The sequence below is a fragment of the Pelobates fuscus genome, chromosome 6 (assembly GCF_036172605.1).
Source record: "Pelobates fuscus isolate aPelFus1 chromosome 6, aPelFus1.pri, whole genome shotgun sequence".
Classification (NCBI taxonomy): Eukaryota; Metazoa; Chordata; class Amphibia; order Anura; family Pelobatidae; genus Pelobates; species Pelobates fuscus.
The window spans coordinates 255,250,528-255,267,956 of NC_086322.1; the positions used below are offsets into that span (position 1 = coordinate 255,250,528).

The 17,429-nt window shown below is 39.6% G+C and overlaps 2 protein-coding genes across 4 annotated transcripts in view; one reads left to right on the forward strand and one right to left on the reverse strand.

Annotated features, from left to right (window-relative positions):
* Positions 1–243: 243 nt before the first annotated feature.
* On the reverse strand, positions 244–4,990 carry METTL23 (methyltransferase 23, arginine). The gene is made up of 5 exons (XM_063458986.1): positions 4,840–4,990; positions 3,570–3,674; positions 3,190–3,427; positions 3,029–3,113; positions 244–594 (listed from the first exon to the last, which is right to left on the reverse strand). The coding sequence occupies exons 1-5, from the start codon at positions 4,936–4,938 to the stop codon at positions 417–419; spliced, it is 705 nt and encodes a 234-aa protein (XP_063315056.1). The 5' UTR covers positions 4,939–4,990; the 3' UTR covers positions 244–416.
* Positions 4,991–5,367: 377 nt separating this feature from the next.
* The window catches only part of JMJD6 (jumonji domain containing 6, arginine demethylase and lysine hydroxylase), a 363,289-nt gene continuing 351,227 nt past the window's right edge, over positions 5,368–17,429 (forward strand). Inside the window, exons 1-6 of one of the 3 annotated variants that reach the window (XR_010091275.1) lie at positions 5,368–5,647; positions 9,857–10,245; positions 10,605–10,891; positions 12,697–12,832; positions 13,959–14,097; positions 15,238–15,463. Coding sequence is in view for 2 of the 3 variants with exons in the window: in XM_063458982.1 (XP_063315052.1) it covers positions 5,519–5,647; positions 9,857–10,245; positions 10,605–10,891; positions 12,697–12,832; positions 13,959–14,097; positions 15,238–15,369 (1,212 nt within the window). In the remaining variant the exon portion in view is untranslated. Of the gene's footprint in view, positions 5,648–9,856; positions 10,246–10,604; positions 10,892–12,696; positions 12,833–13,958; positions 14,098–15,237; positions 15,739–17,429 lie in introns of those variants that run through there. The other 2 variants (XM_063458982.1, XM_063458983.1) reach the window with 2 other exon arrangements.

Genomic DNA, 17,429 nt, shown 5'->3' on the forward strand with positions numbered 1-17,429 from the left:
AAAGCCCAAGTTGGAAATACAATTCAACAATGTAGTTATCAGCTGGCTATAGTTATGGTAATTTCAAAACTGGGGAAACCCTGGTTTCCTGGTCAGACCACCTAACCAACCTGTGGGCAAGACTCCTAATAATATAATAAATATAATAATAGATTACTCTGGTTTTCAAGTACATCCTGGGGATGTTACCTTAGCCCAACATCCAGGGGTTGTTACTATATATATATATATATATATATATATGCTTATTTGTAATACTCATTGCTCTTTCGAGCAGGGTGTTCACATCTAAATATCACCTTTCTATAATTGTAAAGCACTTTGGAATATGTAGGTGCTATATACATGCTATTATTTATTTTTAAGCTTCAGAGTTGTGGCAAAGCAAATAAGTAACAGTATCCAAAAATAGAACATTATGTCGGTCTTCTGGTGGCCTCTGTATCTAATGTGATGATCAGCATCTGAATACTATGCCGTCCAGGAAGATCTGATCCTGCCAAACATTGTTTGTCAGCGTGAAATGTATTGAGAGAAATGTTTGTACACTTCAGATTCCATTTGAACAGGAGGGATTCAATTGACCAGTCTGCACTGCGGATTAAAAAAAAAAAAAATAGATAAATAATTGGCATATATTAAACATACTCCCCCATCCCAGAAAATAGATCCTGTTTTCAAACAAAAATAGCCCACAGTATAAATGACATAGCAGTTGCTCTAACATAGCAACATGGGCTGTTTAGTAACTGTCCGTTATTAAGTTAAAAAACACACAAACAAAAAAATGTAACGAACAGGATAAAGCTACAAAGAAAAGTCAGAGAAGAAAGGAGGGAAAAAAATAAAAGCAAGGTGGGTAAGTTGCTATTTAAGGATAAGGACACGACATGTGTGACATGTCATGATTCCCTTTTATTCCAGAAGTTTGGTCCTTAAGGGGTTAAAGGGACACTCCAGTGCCAGGCAAATAAATTGTTTTCTAGACACTGCAGGTACCCTCTCCCTCCCACCACCCATCCCATGTTGCTGAAGGGGTGCGTGCGCATTAGACCTCTCCATAGGAAAGCATTGAAAATGCTTAAATGCCCTCCTATGGGGAATTGGGGAATTGAGCGACGCTGGAGGTCCTCACACAGCGTGAGGACGTCCAGCGATGCTCTAGCACAGAAAACCTGTGCTAGAAACCAGGAAGTGCCCTCTAGTGGCTGTCTAGTAGACAGCCACTAGAGGAGGAGTTAACCCTGCAATGTAATTTTTGCAGTTTATGAAAACTGGAATATTTACAGCTGCAGGGTTATGGGTAGTGGGAGTTGGCACCCAGACCACACCAATGGGCAGAAGTGGTCTGGGTGCCTGGAGTGTCCCTTTAAGGCATATTTGAGAGGCTGGTAAACCAAGATACTTTAGTAGCCAAGTATCCCAAATTTTTAGGTTATCATGCAAAAAAAACTGGTGGTGATTATATTCCTACTGTAGCTATAGCAAACTTTGTTGTGATGTGACATATTGCTGGCACAGGGTGCTTCCAAGATTTACACGGTTATTTACAAAAATGTGAATTTAAAGATAAGGCCAGAGCAGCCACACAAAGCACAACTGATTTTCTTTTTCCAGCTTGACTATTTTGACCTTACATTTGAAATTCTCACTTTAGTGACTAACTCTCACTGCTATACATATAGGGTGTATCCGTTTGAATGATGGTTTAGGTATGTTACAATGTGGGGCTAAAGTATTTAAGAGATCAATCTATAGCCATGAGTGAGGATAATACCATGAAATAATGTAAGTGAACTACTGACCACTGTCCCTATTATAAAGTCCCCCTGGTGTAGGGAAAATATAAATGGGTTTTTTAAAAAAAAAAAAAAAAAGATGAGTGAGTCACAGTTTTATAGACTTTCTGAATGAGAAAGCAAGTGACAATTTTAGAGGTATTTTCAATAATGATTTTTTGCTCTTCTTGTGAAGAATTCCTATAGCTCTTTTGAAATGCCGAGTGTGAGAATATTGAGTTATCATGTACAAGTGGATTAGGTTAGTCAGGGGTGGATGTGAAACATACATTTAATCAGAGGAATATATGATGTAAAGTATTTTTTTTAACAGAATTAATCCTTAGAGCAGAAGTGTATAGAACACAGCCACCAAAAATTCACAGCAATTTATGAATGTTAACTTGTAAATTTATTTGAAATTGACTTCCTTCTCCAAAAAGGTATTTCAAAATGGATTAGGGATGTTTATTCAGGCTCCCCTGTGAATAAGTGACACAGCCATTCACCATTGTTAGAATTAGCTGATGCTGCCACGTCACCTGAAGTGGTGCGGCTCAGGATGTAGTCATCCTTGGCATGCAAGTTTGGAAGAGGCATACTAGAAAATACTAATGTTTCTAACTAATGTTTATGCAGTTAAAGCACTTAACTGTTTCTGAAATCAATTATAGATCACACACGTTTGTTTTCTTATCTTGTTTTTTTTTCTGCTCACACTGCAGTGGTCGTCTAAAAGTGCCCAAATACCTGCAAGTAGAAAATGGTCCAGCACACCTCCAACAGTGTTCAATGATCCATATTAGATGGTCAGCAACATCAACATTTTTGTTTTAAACTCTTATTTGGCATGATTCGATGAAGCGAAAAACAGGTGTAAAAATACAACACTGTGTATGCAAACAGTAACTTGTTTACAACATGAGCATTTTAATATTTCAAAGGTTTTTGTTGAGGTATAATTAGTGCAAATAAACAGACAAACATGAGCATGTGACCAGGAAACTGCATACACTAGAAGTCTAAATATCCAATGAGTCGCTTAGCACCTAAAAGGTAAACAATTGAGGCGCCTAAATGTTGAAATAGTGGAGTATGAAACCCTTCTGGAGGTGTGCTGATCAATTTTCGATATACAAGAGTTTGCAGCTTTGTGGGATCAGGGTTACTTATACCATCCTTGAAAGCCTGGTGTAACTGTATATGTTTAACCATGCATGCATTTCATATAAAGAAAAATAACAAAATACCTCCGGACTTGATATGTGGTCCAAAATTGGGCTTGTTGGTTTCTTTCCAATAAGAAACGTATAGTCACCAAGATATCTTCAAAATCTAAAACATGAAAAATTCAATAGTAGCAAATGCCTTAATTTAGATCTGATTTTCTTTTGTGCTCTCTCTACATTACCTTTTGGTTCATAGAAGACATCAGATCCCAGAATTATGTCAATATTAGGGAGGTCAAGCAGATCTGGAGATATTTCTCCCCATGTAAGCCCAATAATAGGAATTCCAGCAATATTATTTTGCTCACAGCTTCGAAGACAGTTCTGTAAACACTGTGGCAGCTCTGCTGAATCAGATAAGATCACCTTTGCTCCACATTTTGCAGCTACTACTCCAGGGAGACTAACACCTGCTCCAACCTGTAAGAAAATAGTATACTTATTCTAGTAGAAAGCAGACACATGTGAAGAATCACATTATTATTATTTATATAGCGCCAGCAAATTCCGTAGCGCTGTACATCAGATGTAAATTAATGCAAATAAATACCACACCGATTACCTCCAAAACCATCTTGCCATTAAGATCTTTGCGGTGGAACCATATGAATTGTGCAAGAACTACAGCACAAGGCCAAACGTGCATGCCATACTGGGAATCCAACACCTGAAAACACAAAAATGTGCAGATTGCAAAAGAAATTAGTACCGTACTTTTAAGAATTAACTTTGCTCCATCCACCTGCCTTTCAAGCAGATAACATATCTTTTCCTGGTTTGTTTAACTCAGGGGGGCTAAACTCAAGAGACGGGCAATTGCTTAGAGCACCTGTCTTACAAAGGCTTTTCATTGAGCTGCATTGGTCAGTCTTGAGATTGGACAGCCACAGAAAGTATAGGTTTGGGTAGGATGGGATGCTTGCAAGGGGGAACTGCATCTTTTGCGTAATGCAATAATTAACCCCTTAAGGACACATGACATGTGTGACATGTCATGATTCCCTTTTATTCCAGAAGTTTGGTCCTTAAGGGGTTAAATACTTTCATATTTTCATTTTGGGCAAGGCTAATAAATAGTGATTATTTTTTATTTGTACTTGGGCAGTGGCATGTCACTTTAAGTGTAACAAGTGAAAACTTATGGGACCAATAGAACTGTTTATTAGACTATCTAGCAGTTTTTAGGCTATTGCACGTGGCAGCAAAATACAACGCCAATCTGCATCTGATAAAGATGCATTGATCAATGTATCTTTATGAGGCAAGTTCAGCACATCCATGCAGAGCGTTGAGACGCTGAACGTAAGTGCTGCCTTAGTGTCACTAGAGGTGTTCCTAGGCAGTAATGCAAACACTGCCCATTTACAGTGCTCAGTCTGCAGAGACAGGCTATAGACACCAGAACCACTACATTAAGCTGTAGTTATTCTGGTGACTATAGTGCCCCTTTAAGCTGAGGTTGTATTGATGCCTAATGTCCCTTTACATCCCAGGGCTTAGTGAATAACCCAATAGTATTTTCTAGTTTTATGTATTATGATAGGAATAATGATCACAAGTGAAGATCAATTTAACAATTGAGCGGCTAAAGGGCTTTCTGTGAAACCAATATTTTCTTGAGGCTTGCAAAGATACTTAAAATAAATGATAGATATACTAGCTAGAGTGTTTGTTATATTCTTAGCGTTTTTCTGTTTGCAGATATATACTGTCAGTTATGACGTTTGCCCTAAATATAAAACTCTTATCTGGCAATGAAATGGTCAAAGATGGCAGCCTGCAGGTGCGCACGTAGGCCATGGTGCACACATGGGAAATGTGTAATCAGGCACCTCAGGTATAGACACCCGGAGCTCGGCTCGTTTTTCTTCCTCCTCTAAATCCAAGAATGTGTATTCTCGGATGCCAATCTTCGGCCTTTCGTCCGACATCCTAATTCAACGCTAATAGAAGATGCTCTAACTTACAGTACATGCCTGCAACACGTGGGGGCCCTTTAAATGCGCCATGGGAGAAATGGCAGAGCTCGGCGGCCATATTGGTAGAGGCATGCCTTCACATTGTAGTGCAAAATAAATTAATGATGAGGGAAAGCATCAACCACATATCTGTACAGTTAATTTTATCTTACTAATACAGCACTGTAGGTCCAAAAAAAACAAAACACTACAGCATTGACATTACTTCATATTAAAAATCATAAAAACACAAAGCTAAATACTTCCTAAACCGACTAATATTCAACGGCTACGCTTGTTTGTACAAGTAAAAAAAATAGTGCATGTATTTAGTACAATATATGTCACAGAGCGTCTAGTGATATCAAAAGACTTGCTAAGTGTCCTTCTGACCTCCTCAAGATGGCTGCCCGGTCATGACAACACAGGCGGGAACGTGACCCTTCCTGGTCGCTTGCAGCCTATAGGACATTGTGAATGAAGATTCTGGAGAGCGGCGGGTACCGTACAAACACCGGAGGGGGAGAAGAATTGAGTGCGCGGTGCGGCCGGAATGAACCACAAGAGTAAGAAACGAATCAAGGAGGCGAAGCGCAGTGCCAGGCCCGAGCTGAAAGATTCCCAGGACTGGTGCCGACATAACTACTGCGAGCAATACCGACTGAGCCATAGCAGCGTGCTGGTGAGGCGGAGGGTGTGATTGGGCCGGTAGTGATATGGAGGAGGCACTCAGTGTCGGAGGTTAGGGGGTCAGAGTTTGGGCATTCACTGTATCAGGGGGAGGGGGGGGTCAGAGTTTGGGGATTCACTGTATCAGGGGGGGCAGAGTTTGGGGATTCACTGTATCGGGGGGGGCAGAGTTTGGGGATTCACTGTATCAGTGGGGGCAGAGTTTGGGGATTCACTGTATCGGGGGGGCAGAGTTTGGGGATTCACTGTATCGGGGGGGCAGAGTTTGGGGATTCACTGTATCGGGGGGGCAGAGTTTGGGGATTCACTGTATCGGGGGGGCAGAGTTTGGGGATTCACTGTATCAGGGGGGTCAGAGTTTGGGGATTCACTGTATCAGGGGGGTCAGTTTGGGGATTCACTGTATCAGGGGGGTCAGAGTTTGGGGATTCACTGTATCGGGGGTCAGAGTTTGGGGATTCACTGTATCAGGGGGGTCAGAGTTTGGGGATTCACTGTATCAGGGGGGTCAGAGTTTGGGGATTCACTGTATCAGGGGGGTCAGAGTTTGGGGATTCACTGTATCAGGGGGGTCAGAGTTTGGGGATTCACTGTATCAGGGGGGTCAGAGTTTGGGGATTCACTGTATCAGGGGGGTCAGAGTTTGGGGATTCACTGTATCAGGGGGGTCAGAGTTTGGGGATTCACTGTATCAGGGGGGTCAGAGTTTGGGGATTCACTGTATCAGGGGGGGCAGAGTTTGGGGATTCACTGTATCAGGGGGGGCAGAGTTTGGGGATTCACTGTATCAGGGGGGGCAGAGTTTGGGGATTCACTGTATCGGGGGGGGGGCAGAGTTTGGGGATTCACTGTATCGGGGGGGGGGGGCAGAGTTTGGGGATTCACTGTATCAGGGGGGTCAGAGTTTGGGGATTCACTGTATCAGGGGGGTCAGAGTTTGGGGATTCACTGTATCAGGGGGGTCAGAGTTTGGGGATTCACTGTATCAGGGGGGTCAGAGTTTGGGGATTCACTGTATCAGGGGGGTCAGAGTTTGGGGATTCACTGTATCAGGGGGGTCAGAGTTTGGGGATTCACTGTATCAGGGGGGTCAGAGTTTGGGGATTCACTGTATCAGGGGGGTCAGAGTTTGGGGATTCACTGTATCAGGGGGGTCAGAGTTTGGGGATTCACTGTATCAGGGGGGTCAGAGTTTGGGGATTCACTGTATCAGGGGGGTCAGAGTTTGGGGATTCACTGTATCAGGGGGGTCAGAGTTTGGGGATTCACTGTATCAGGGGGGTCAGAGTTTGGGGATGCACTGTATCAGGGGGTCAGAGTTTGGGGATTCACTGTATCAGGGGGGTCAGAGTTTGGGGATTCACTGTATCAGGGGGTCAGAGTTTGGGGATGCAGTTCATCAGAGTATCATTTGGTGTTCCCAGGCAACCAGAGCTTTTAGATCAACCAATATGAGCTCAACCTTTATATTTAAAATAAATAATAAAATAAGTACAATAACTCAAGTGCAACGAATGAAGTGGTTTGAAAACTTGTAAGAGTCTTACAAGCTGTATTACTTAGAACCTGTAAAAGATTTATGACCATTTTCTCACTATAGCTTTAACCCCTTAAGGACCAAACTTCTGGAATAAAAGGGAATCGTCATGTGTCCTTAAGGGGTTAAACCTTTTAAATAAAACCTCCACAAATGATAAAAAATATTGAAGAAACTGATGTAACAGATTGTAGGTTCTGAAAGTTTAGGGTTTTGGTGTAGGCTAGGGTATCTCTGTATTGGATTTTAGGGTACTAGAGATTTTAGGGTATTAGAGGTTTGTTTAGACTTCTCGGTTTAAAACCTTATATTTAGTACTACAGTTTATGGGGTATCCTATTTTGGTCCTCCATGTGCTCGTTCCCAGGGTGTCACAGTTTAGGATAGTGATAGTGAACCTTTTTTCTCAAGTGCAATGAATGAATGAAATGGTTTGAAAACTTACAAGCTATGTTACTTAGTATTTGTGCAAGATTTGACCGGTTTCTCACTATAGTTTTGAACACGTTGCCAAGTACATACCCCTCTTAAATAAAACCGCCACAAATTATAAAAATGTTGAAGAAACGGATGTATCAATCTCAGTATAGTAAAATGTAATTTATATTTACACATGGTGTTAAGATAGTAAAAAATACACACTAGCAAATCTACTGTGTGACCGTCTTCTATAGTGACATGTGTCTTTAAATATATTTGTTTTACCTGTGATGGAAAAAAATAGTGACAACTGCTATGCAACTCAAGGCTTGACAATATAGCACAGTTTTAAGAGTTAGAAGTGTTTTCCACATCTCACACACTACATCTGCTGGGTATCCAGCACACATAGTGTGTTACTTATAGCACCCACATGCCATTTAGCAATTTACATCTTCAACACACACTTAAAGGGTTACTCCAACCACCATGACCACATCAGTGATTGGAAGTAGTCCTGGTGGTAGGTGTCAGTATGTGCAGTGTTTCAGCTTGAAATACTGCACATACTGAGATATTTGTAATTGTGTACTGGGGATTAGGTGCTGGCAATGTCAATTCTGTGCATAAAATACACAGAGCGCCTGCAGGGGAAGCTAGCCCTTCCCTCCCATCCGCCTCCCTCTGTTTTAAAATTAATTTCCCCACTCCCTTTCTCCCTTCGCTGGCCTGGAGCGCGCATATTCTCCGAGCCAGCAAAATGTTCCAACCACAGCCTTATCTGTGAGAAGCCTCTGATTGGACCGTGCATGGCTCCAGTTATGACAGGTTATACTAATAGTTGATAGCGGAGACTTTCCCCATAGTGCCCAACAGGGCATATTACACCGGAAAGGTCCCCTCTTTTAAATAGCTTATAGTAACCCTTTCATCTACCTCTTCCAGTAGTAGTAGTACTTTGCAGATGCCACTCAAGGTGAATGACTGGGTGGCATTACCAGTAAGTGTGGGCAGCCCATGTATGCATTATGCTGCATTACCCTGTGGGAGAAAAACCACTCATATCTCAAAGCATCACCCAGGTGCAATGCTACAATTTTATTAAACACATTTTTGCTTATAACAATGTTTACGCTGACAGAGGGGTAGGGTTTTGATTGATACCCCCTGCTCATCTGTTAGTCTGGGGACACTAAATATGGCCTCAGCTGACATAGAGGATTTAACCCCGCTCAAACCAAAACATTAGGACGTGTCAATAAGAGCTAACTTTTTTTAAAGCCCAGGATTAGTAAGACGTAATTCATGTCCTTCAGAGATTAAAGTGAACTTTAAATTTTAAACCAATACAGTAGCCAAACTGAAAATGTAGCTGTCTTGGATACATTTTCCAATTTTTATGAGGTATTTTGACCTAAAATGTAAGGTTCGTTCCTAATTCCAAATAGTTTGCAGATTGGTATATAATCATGTAGGATGGCTTTGAAAAAAATTAGTAAGGCACCTGCACCAAAATAGATGTATAAAGTATAATAAACAATGACCATACATAAAATAACACAAACTCATACAATATCTGCTGGAAGATCAGGTAATTCTATATGTGGGTCATAAAAAAGGAAGGAAATAAAACTGTGAAGTTAAAAAACAAAAACAAAAAAAAACCTTAGTTAATGAAGTTCCACTTTATCTAGACCAAGGTTCTGTTATGTTAAAGTGTCACTTTGCAGGTTTGCTTTTACATTTTTTATTTCTTTTTGTAACACTTTCTTTTTTTTTTTTTTAATTTTTTTAAATTTATATTAAATTCACCTTAGTTTTCTAGTTATGCATTATAAAAAGTAGAGATTTCTTTATTCTATGTGGCAAATTTGGCAGTGGGCGGAGCAAATGCAAAGACATATTTTAGTTGCTTAGTTAATTTACCCACAATCCATCTATCAAAAGAATCCCACGGAAGGGCAAACTGCAGCCAGGGGGGAACAAAATAGCTTCACCCAGGTATTAAAACTCAAAACCAAGAAGAAATTATAAATAAAGGCAATTGGCCACAAGGAGTGTATAATCATTAAGACACAAGGGGCATAAGGAAGTTGAATCATAAAGAAAAAAGCGGTGACCCGTATGAAAATATGAGCTACCTGCAGGTTGAGAGTGATAATCACATAGATGCTTAGGGTATTGCTTGTGAAACCCTGAAACTGTGACAGTAAGGGTGTAACTTTTTTAACCTCTTACTTACAGGATAATGTCGAACGAGTGGATGCTGCAAACCTTACTTTAGAGGAGTTCATTGAGCGCTTTGAAAAACCATACAAACCAGTTGTAATTCAGAATGCCCAAAGTGGATGGCCAGCCCATGAAAAGTGGACAATAGAACGGCTTAAGCGCAAGTACCGCAACCAGAAGTTCAAGTGTGGCGAAGACAATGATGGCTACTCTGTTAAAATGAAGATGAAATACTACATAGACTACATGGAGGGGACGCGGGATGATAGCCCTTTATACATTTTTGACAGTAGTTATGGAGAGCACCCGAAGAGGAAGAAGCTGCTTGAAGATTATGATGTGCCCAAGTACTTTCGTGATGATCTTTTCCAGTTTGCTGGTGAGAAACGCAGGCCACCCTACAGGTATAACTGTTAATGTATTTGTCGTACCTAAATCAGTGATGCTATCAATTAAACTAGCAGTGTTGGTATTGTAATTGTAACCCTTTCACCGCTGTCATTTAGAATATAATTAACCTTTGCTTCCGTTTCTTTGTTTTTCTTATTTTATGAATATTGATGTTTTTGTTTTGGTAGGGAATGAAAAGTTCCTAGTAGAAAAACCTTTTTGGTTTTAGTCCACTACTGCAATTGCAAAGTGCATTCAAATATTGAGATGATTGTGGTAATCACACTAGACACATTACAGCTATTTTTGTTGGCATTTTTACTTACAGATTAAATTATTTATGACTGTTTCCTCTATGTGTCTTTTTCTATAGGTGGTTTGTGATGGGTCCCCCACGCTCGGGAACTGGTATTCACATCGATCCACTAGGCACTAGTGCGTGGAACTCCTTGGTACACGGACACAAACGCTGGTGTCTTTTTCCCACCAATACCCCACGTGAGTTGATCAAAGTGACACGGGAGGAGGGTGGTAACCAGCAGGATGAGGCCATCACATGGTTTAATGTTATCTACCCACGCTCTTTGCTTCCAACATGGCCTGCTGAATTCAAGCCCCTGGAGATTTTACAGAAGCCAGGAGAGACTGTGTTTGTTCCAGGTAAACGAGAATCTCCAGCCCCATGAAAAGGCATACATACAAACTTTTTTTTTTAATGTGTGTGTGTGTGTGTGTATAGACACTGTCATCAAAAAGCTCAATGTATTTATTCATTTAACATCGCTAATCTTTTACGTTGTTTTATCTTCTGAAAATTAAATTCCAGATATGAGTTTAGAATAATAAAGAGTATAATATTGTTTTCATTTAAGTAAGCTAAGTTTAGTTGGAATTGCTACTTGAAGATCTCTCAGTGCACAGGAGACCATTTTGGAATTGCATCAGAATATTTATTCCCAGGTGACAGCTACTCATTTAGAAAGAGGGAATAAAAAAAAAGCTGCAGAAAACATCAGATCAGAATCTGATCTGTAATTTGCAGAGAGCTTACAGTTTTCCACCATGCAAGAAATAAGGAATGATTATTTGAGCTGTCTGAGACTCACCCCCACACCCTGAAGGACAGGAGGAAGTCTGTTTATTTTTTTTTATAATGGGGGAAAAAAAATGCTTAACAAATTTTAAAAAGGTTTGAGAACCAGGTATACATATTATGACGGTACTCACTGTCTCTTATGACAGACATTTCATATATTTTTTTCTTTTTTACAAATGTATTATTCACATTGATATAGTGTCACCATATTCTGCAACTCTTTTAAGATTGTGTTTCTCATTTCAGAATACTTAGAACCACCCCCCAATAACGACATCTGTTAGGGGTTGACAAATGTACATTATAAAAAAAAAAAAAAAAAAAAAAAATCATGGGCATCAGGCCTGCTGAGACTAGGGCACCACAGCTGGTGGGCACAAAAACTGCTCAGCCTCTGTATGTGGATTTAAGAAGCAGCAATGTAACCGAACGAGATCGTGAAGGGCAATAGTCGGTCAAAATGGTATCTGGCGGTACCGCTATTGCCAACCTTGGTGTGTGTATGCAAAATCACAATCTTGTACCATGTTCACCCCCATGCACACATAAAAGTAGTGTAGAACAAGAGAGAGAGGTGTTGGGGACAGACCCATCTGTAACTTCCTTCCCATAATTTTAAACATTCAGTAAGTCGACGCCAATGAAAAATGTTAATTCGTTGCAGTGCTAAAGCTCTGTCCTGAGAAAAGTCCCAGTCTGGGACTGAAACGTTGACTATTGCATATAGATTTATGCTATAATGAAGATTGATTTTCCAAATACCCAGAGTGCTGGTACTATTGTGTATTGTTGTATGAAGTGTTGCTGAGCACAGGGCATTATCTATATAGTAAGGACGGAGTGCAGGACTGATATATATTTGTGTTTATTACATAACATATACTACAAATGAATGCATAACAAAAATAATAGTAAAAACTGTTCATATTGTTATCACATTTTCTTCAAATCCAATCATGATGATCCCATAACATACTTGGGCAGTGTGAGCTTATCCAATAAATATCTGCACAGTAGTTCTTTATTAGCAAAGCAGGAGTTTGTGGTCGTTGTTGTTGTTTAATTGTCCATTTTCTACAAATGCTTCAATTGCTTTTATGTTTTATATTAAATAATAGTTTGTGTTTAGTTATTCCACTCATTGCCTATGTCGATTTTATAGCACTATGTGTGAAAGATTAATATTGTCATATTCTTGTCTTCTTTTATATCTTCAAGCTCATTTACTGAATTCCTATGTTTTCTGATATGATAAAAAATAAAATAAAAATAAAAAGTTAGACCCGCACTAGTTTTGTAGACCCATATAATGCAGCAAATATAAGATTTAAAGTTACCCTAGAGGTTACTAATGGCTCTCTGTCTTTAGGTGGTTGGTGGCATGTTGTATTGAACCTGGACACCGCCATTGCCGTTACTCAAAATTTTGCCAGCTGTACCAACTTTCCTGTTGTTTGGCACAAAACTGTAAGAGGGAGACCAAAGCTTTCAAGAAAATGGTACAGGTGAGATGGGGATAATTATGAATCTTATAGAGTAGGATTGGGGGAACAACATTTATTGCACTGCGCTAACCTGCCCCAAAAGTTTTAGGTGATCAGTGTTGTCCAAATTGCATGTGCTTTTCATTGATAATGAGGAAGCCTTAATTCTGCATAATCAAGATTTAATTGTCCCTGGATGCCAAGAAGAGCCCTGTTTAATATTAAGAAACTCTTGAACATTTTAATATTCTAAAACAAGGCAAAGCTAGGCAATATGAAAGTAACATAACTACTACAGCTGACCGTAGTGGTTATGTTGTTCAGAGCACCCCTTTGAATGATCTAAGTAACCGTTATATAGGCTGAAAAGGGACATGCCTTCACCTAGTTCAGCCTTTCTTCAAAAGAAGGCAAAAAAAAATGTTTTTTTTTAAAGGACCGCAATAATGCCCTGAGGGTGCCCCCACCCTCAGGGCCCCCCTCCCGCCAGGCTCTAGGGGGTAGAAGGGGGTTAAATTTACCTCTTTCTCCAGCGCCGGGCGGGGGACTCTCCTCGGCTGCATGCGCGGCACGAGCATTCAGCCAGTCCATAGGAAAGCATTCACAATGCTTTCCTATGGACGCTGGCGTCTTCTCACTGTGAAAATCACAGTGAGAAGCGCGGAAGCGCCTCTAGCGGCTGTCAATGAGACAGCCACTAGAGGCTGGATTAACCCTATTATAAACATAGCAGTTTCTCTGAAACTGCTATGTGTATAGAAAAAAGGGTTAAACCTGGCACTTAGACCACTTCCTTAATCTGAAGTGGTCTGGGTGCCTATAGTGGTCCTTTAAGTGATGCCTAGTTTTGCAATAAACTAGGAAAAAATCTTCTCAAACCCAGGATTGCAGGTCAGATCTCTTCTTGGATTCCTTTAGCCAAAAAAACCTCAATCAAAATACAAAAAACAAATCTGTGCAGTAGTTGGTCATTGCCCAACTACCAAAACCTTGGTTTCATATAATTTGACTTTTCTTAAGGCATCTGTAAAAACATACCATTCTCCATCCTTTTCTGGAATAACTGATGAAGTTTTAGGGCATTTCCTATTTATGAGACATCACAACTCCATTAAATTTTATATTTTTTTGCTCCTCACATTTCCAGGATTCTGAAACAGGAACACCCTGAACTAGCTGCCCTGGCAGATGCGGTAGATCTACAGGAATCAACTGGCATTGCGTCTGATTCGTCCAGTGATTCTTCTAGCTCTTCATCATCCAGTTCTTCAGAATCTGGCTCAGAGGTGAGATTTCAAACAACAAAATGGTCACTGCAAGGGTTGCTATAACGGAAATCCAAATTTACAAAAGAGAATATTTTACTCCTGAACCCAACATCCTTTTTAGGTTTTCATTTTGCTTATTCATAGTTTATCGAACCGATTTTTTTTTTTTAATTGAAACCATTCATTTGAGAATACAATGCAGAAACTGTGCAGGTTAATACACAATAACAATGCTAAACACAGAATACAAAGATCCTAAAATAACAGAGAACACATAACCCATCTACAATACATGCACCAACACCCCCTTTTATAGGAGATTCATTTGAGAGAATACTTGGCAGAGAAAGATAATGGCCAGTGCCAGCAAGCCAACGTCCATTTTGGGCTCTGATGTTAATTAACTATGACAGTTCAGTAGTAAAACTAAATCCTGTGGCAAATAGATTGGCACCAAGTGGAAGTAACATGATTATCAGCTCTCAAACATAGGATGAGACCTCTAAACGTGTTTCATTCTAGATTTATATTTGCACTCTCATTTTATGTAATATTCCATGTGATACATACATCTCTTATTTATAATCTTACCATAAATGGCCGCCCAATCTTGGATGGTAATGTTTGTCTGGTTCAATAAAGTGCTGGAATGAGAACGTTTTTTCTTTTTTTCTTATTCTTCAAACTGCTCCAAGAAATGTTGTTTTTTTTTGTTTGTTTTTTACTAAAATGAGGCTTCAAACTAAAGTTCACATTTAGGGCCGGAGTAGCTTTGTGCTTTTTCCCACTTATTCCCTGTAATCAGTACTACTGTTTTACTGCAGAAATAATTTTTCTTCATTACGGAACATAACTTAAGTAGCCAAAACAAAAACAGTCCTTTGTGGTTTTTTTTTTTCCTCCAAGAATTATATTGTTTTCTACTTATGTGAATTTTGTTATTCATTGGAATTCCCATAGATATTTTCATTGTAATGATGTTTTTGCTGAAGCATTTTATTCTCTGTGTTCTGCTGCAATTAAATTTCTATTCTCTGAGAACATTATCTGTGCTTCTATGTGTGCCTTTCACGATTCTTCTCTCCTTCCATTGCCTTCTTGCTGATTTGATAACTTGTGGTCTGATTTCTCCCCCTCCACTCTCCAATCTTTTTATAGGATGACTCTAGCTCTGGAGCAGAAGCAATGTCTCACCGCAAGAAGAAGAGAAGAACGTGCAGTGGGATGGGAAATGGAGACAGCTCCACCCAGGATGACTGCGTGAGCAAAGAGCGTAGCTCTTCCAGGTGACACTATAGTCACAGCCAGACCAGCGTTGACCTAGAGTTGGTACTCTGTGTCCATTAATGCCATCCCTAGCCCTCTGTTGCAGTACACCCACAGAGTCAGTGGCAAGGTTTTATATAACCGTTCTCACACACAAAGACTTAAAAAAAAAATAAATAAAAAAAAAGCAAATATTTTCAGTTCCTACCCTTTCCATGCCATGGGTGTGAAAAATCATCTGGCTTTTAAATTAATTTCAGATAGTCCTTCCAATGATAATGCTATGGGTTTGAGATTCTTAAATCATCAGAAGAGCTTCCACAAAGATTAGGCCCGAAAGGTTTAATTTAGAGAAATTAAATGGTTATGGAGAAGGCCATCCCAGGTCCTTGATATTACGTTCTCTTGGATTTATTTTGACACACTTTTTAAACCGTGGTGAGTTCAAGACTGAAACTGGAAGATTGAAGATCAAGAACACCTAAACATGTAACTGTGAATCATAATTACCTCCTTTGATACCATATGTTTCTATTTACACTTAATTGAATTCCCTGATCTGCATGTTGAACACAGACATTTGAGATAACTTTATTATCTGCTGCTACAAAACCCCACTGTCATAAAAAAGAAAATTGCCTACATGGTAAAATATGCACATATAGTAATTTTCAAGCGAAGGTGTAGATGTATGCGCAATTTTCTGCGTAAACAATTTTCCATGTGTCCATTTTCATTTTATTTTAGAGTGAGCAGTTTTCTGTGTGGGCATTTTTCTTGTGCATATTTATGACAGTAGGTTTATTTCTGTGGGCAATCATTGCGCTTCTTTTCATAGATTCAAATCCGTGGTGACAACATTAACTGTAACATTGGAGACTCAAATTGCACTCCAGTTTCTTAAAAGGGAACCAATTTACCCACTGGAGCAAGGGAAGCTGAGCATACTATGTAGAATCTAATCACAGCATTGGTTTTGATCCATTTTCAATCTTCATTTACGTATTGGTAATGACTAACCTCAGTAACGTCTAAATGTAAGCGCTTCAACTGTTGTGAACGACATTTCCCAAGATAACTAGCTTATTCTGTATGTCTGTGTATATTTTTTTCTTGTATATCTTCAGTCTTGTCCTATTTTTGTTGACATTACAATGAAAGCAATGGTTTTGTTCTCCTATTTTACTCTACATACTCGCTAGTTGTGTACAAAGAGTTGATTTGGTTTAGTTGGTAATGACAAATTTCATTGCCATTTCACTGTCACTTGTTTTCAGCATTTACTCATGGTGACTTTTTGTATTGTTTTTTTTTTTTCCCCCAGCTATTCTTTCTCTACATGTTTGACATATTTCTTTCTAAAATGTGATTCTATGTCTTTCTCTTCAATTGTTCCCACACTTCCAATTTGGAGCTCCAGTGTAAATTCTCTAGATTGACGTTTGTATAAAAATATCTATTTTATCTATCTGGCATTTTGGTAAAATATCAGAATGCTGTTTAGCATGTTGTTTTATCAGGTGCACTCTTACAGACTCGTTGACCAGAGGATTTATTTTTTACAGTAACACTCCTAGTACTATAACCACCACCACAGTACTGTAGCACTGGTGGCAGACGTGACTTGGCACATACCCGGGTAGGTGTTTAGACAATTTACTGATAGTTTAATAATTCACTTAGAGTACACGGGAAAGCAGACCCAGCTCCAGGACAGTCAAATTTCCTGTATGGAGTTTGTTGGCTCCCATGAACTAAGCTCTGTAAAGTTGGCGTATTGACTAAGAGTGTCAGCTGTGTACTATCAGCCAATGAACTAAGCACTGCACTGCTGACTAACTCAATGGCCCCAGGTAAGGTGTCTGTTTGCCAATTATTGCTTACCCAGGGACGGTGCTAGGGCACATCTGGTAAAATAACCACAAAAACACATTATGGTGCTTATAGTGTTTCTTTAAAAACAGTATAGATAGTTTAGGCAGATGATCTGTGTGTAATCTCATTTCTCTGAAGGAGAATGCTCTCCTTGTAAGTAATCGGTCAGTTTTAGAATGGTGGGACTTCTTGCATTGCAGGACTTGGCT

Excerpts from the sequence above, each read along its gene's own strand:
- METTL23 (XM_063458986.1), bottom strand. The coding sequence starts at position 4,938 with ATGTCGGACGAAAGGCCGAAGATTGGCATCCGAGAATACACATTCTTG. Across the intron at positions 3,428-3,569 it reads ATGGCAAGATGGTTTTGGAG|GTTGGAGCAGGTGTTAGTCT; the intron begins GTAATCGGTGTG and ends ATTTTCTTACAG. Across the intron at positions 595-3,028 it reads ACCACATATCAAGTCCGGAG|TGCAGACTGGTCAATTGAAT; the intron begins GTATTTTGTTAT and ends TTTAATCCGCAG.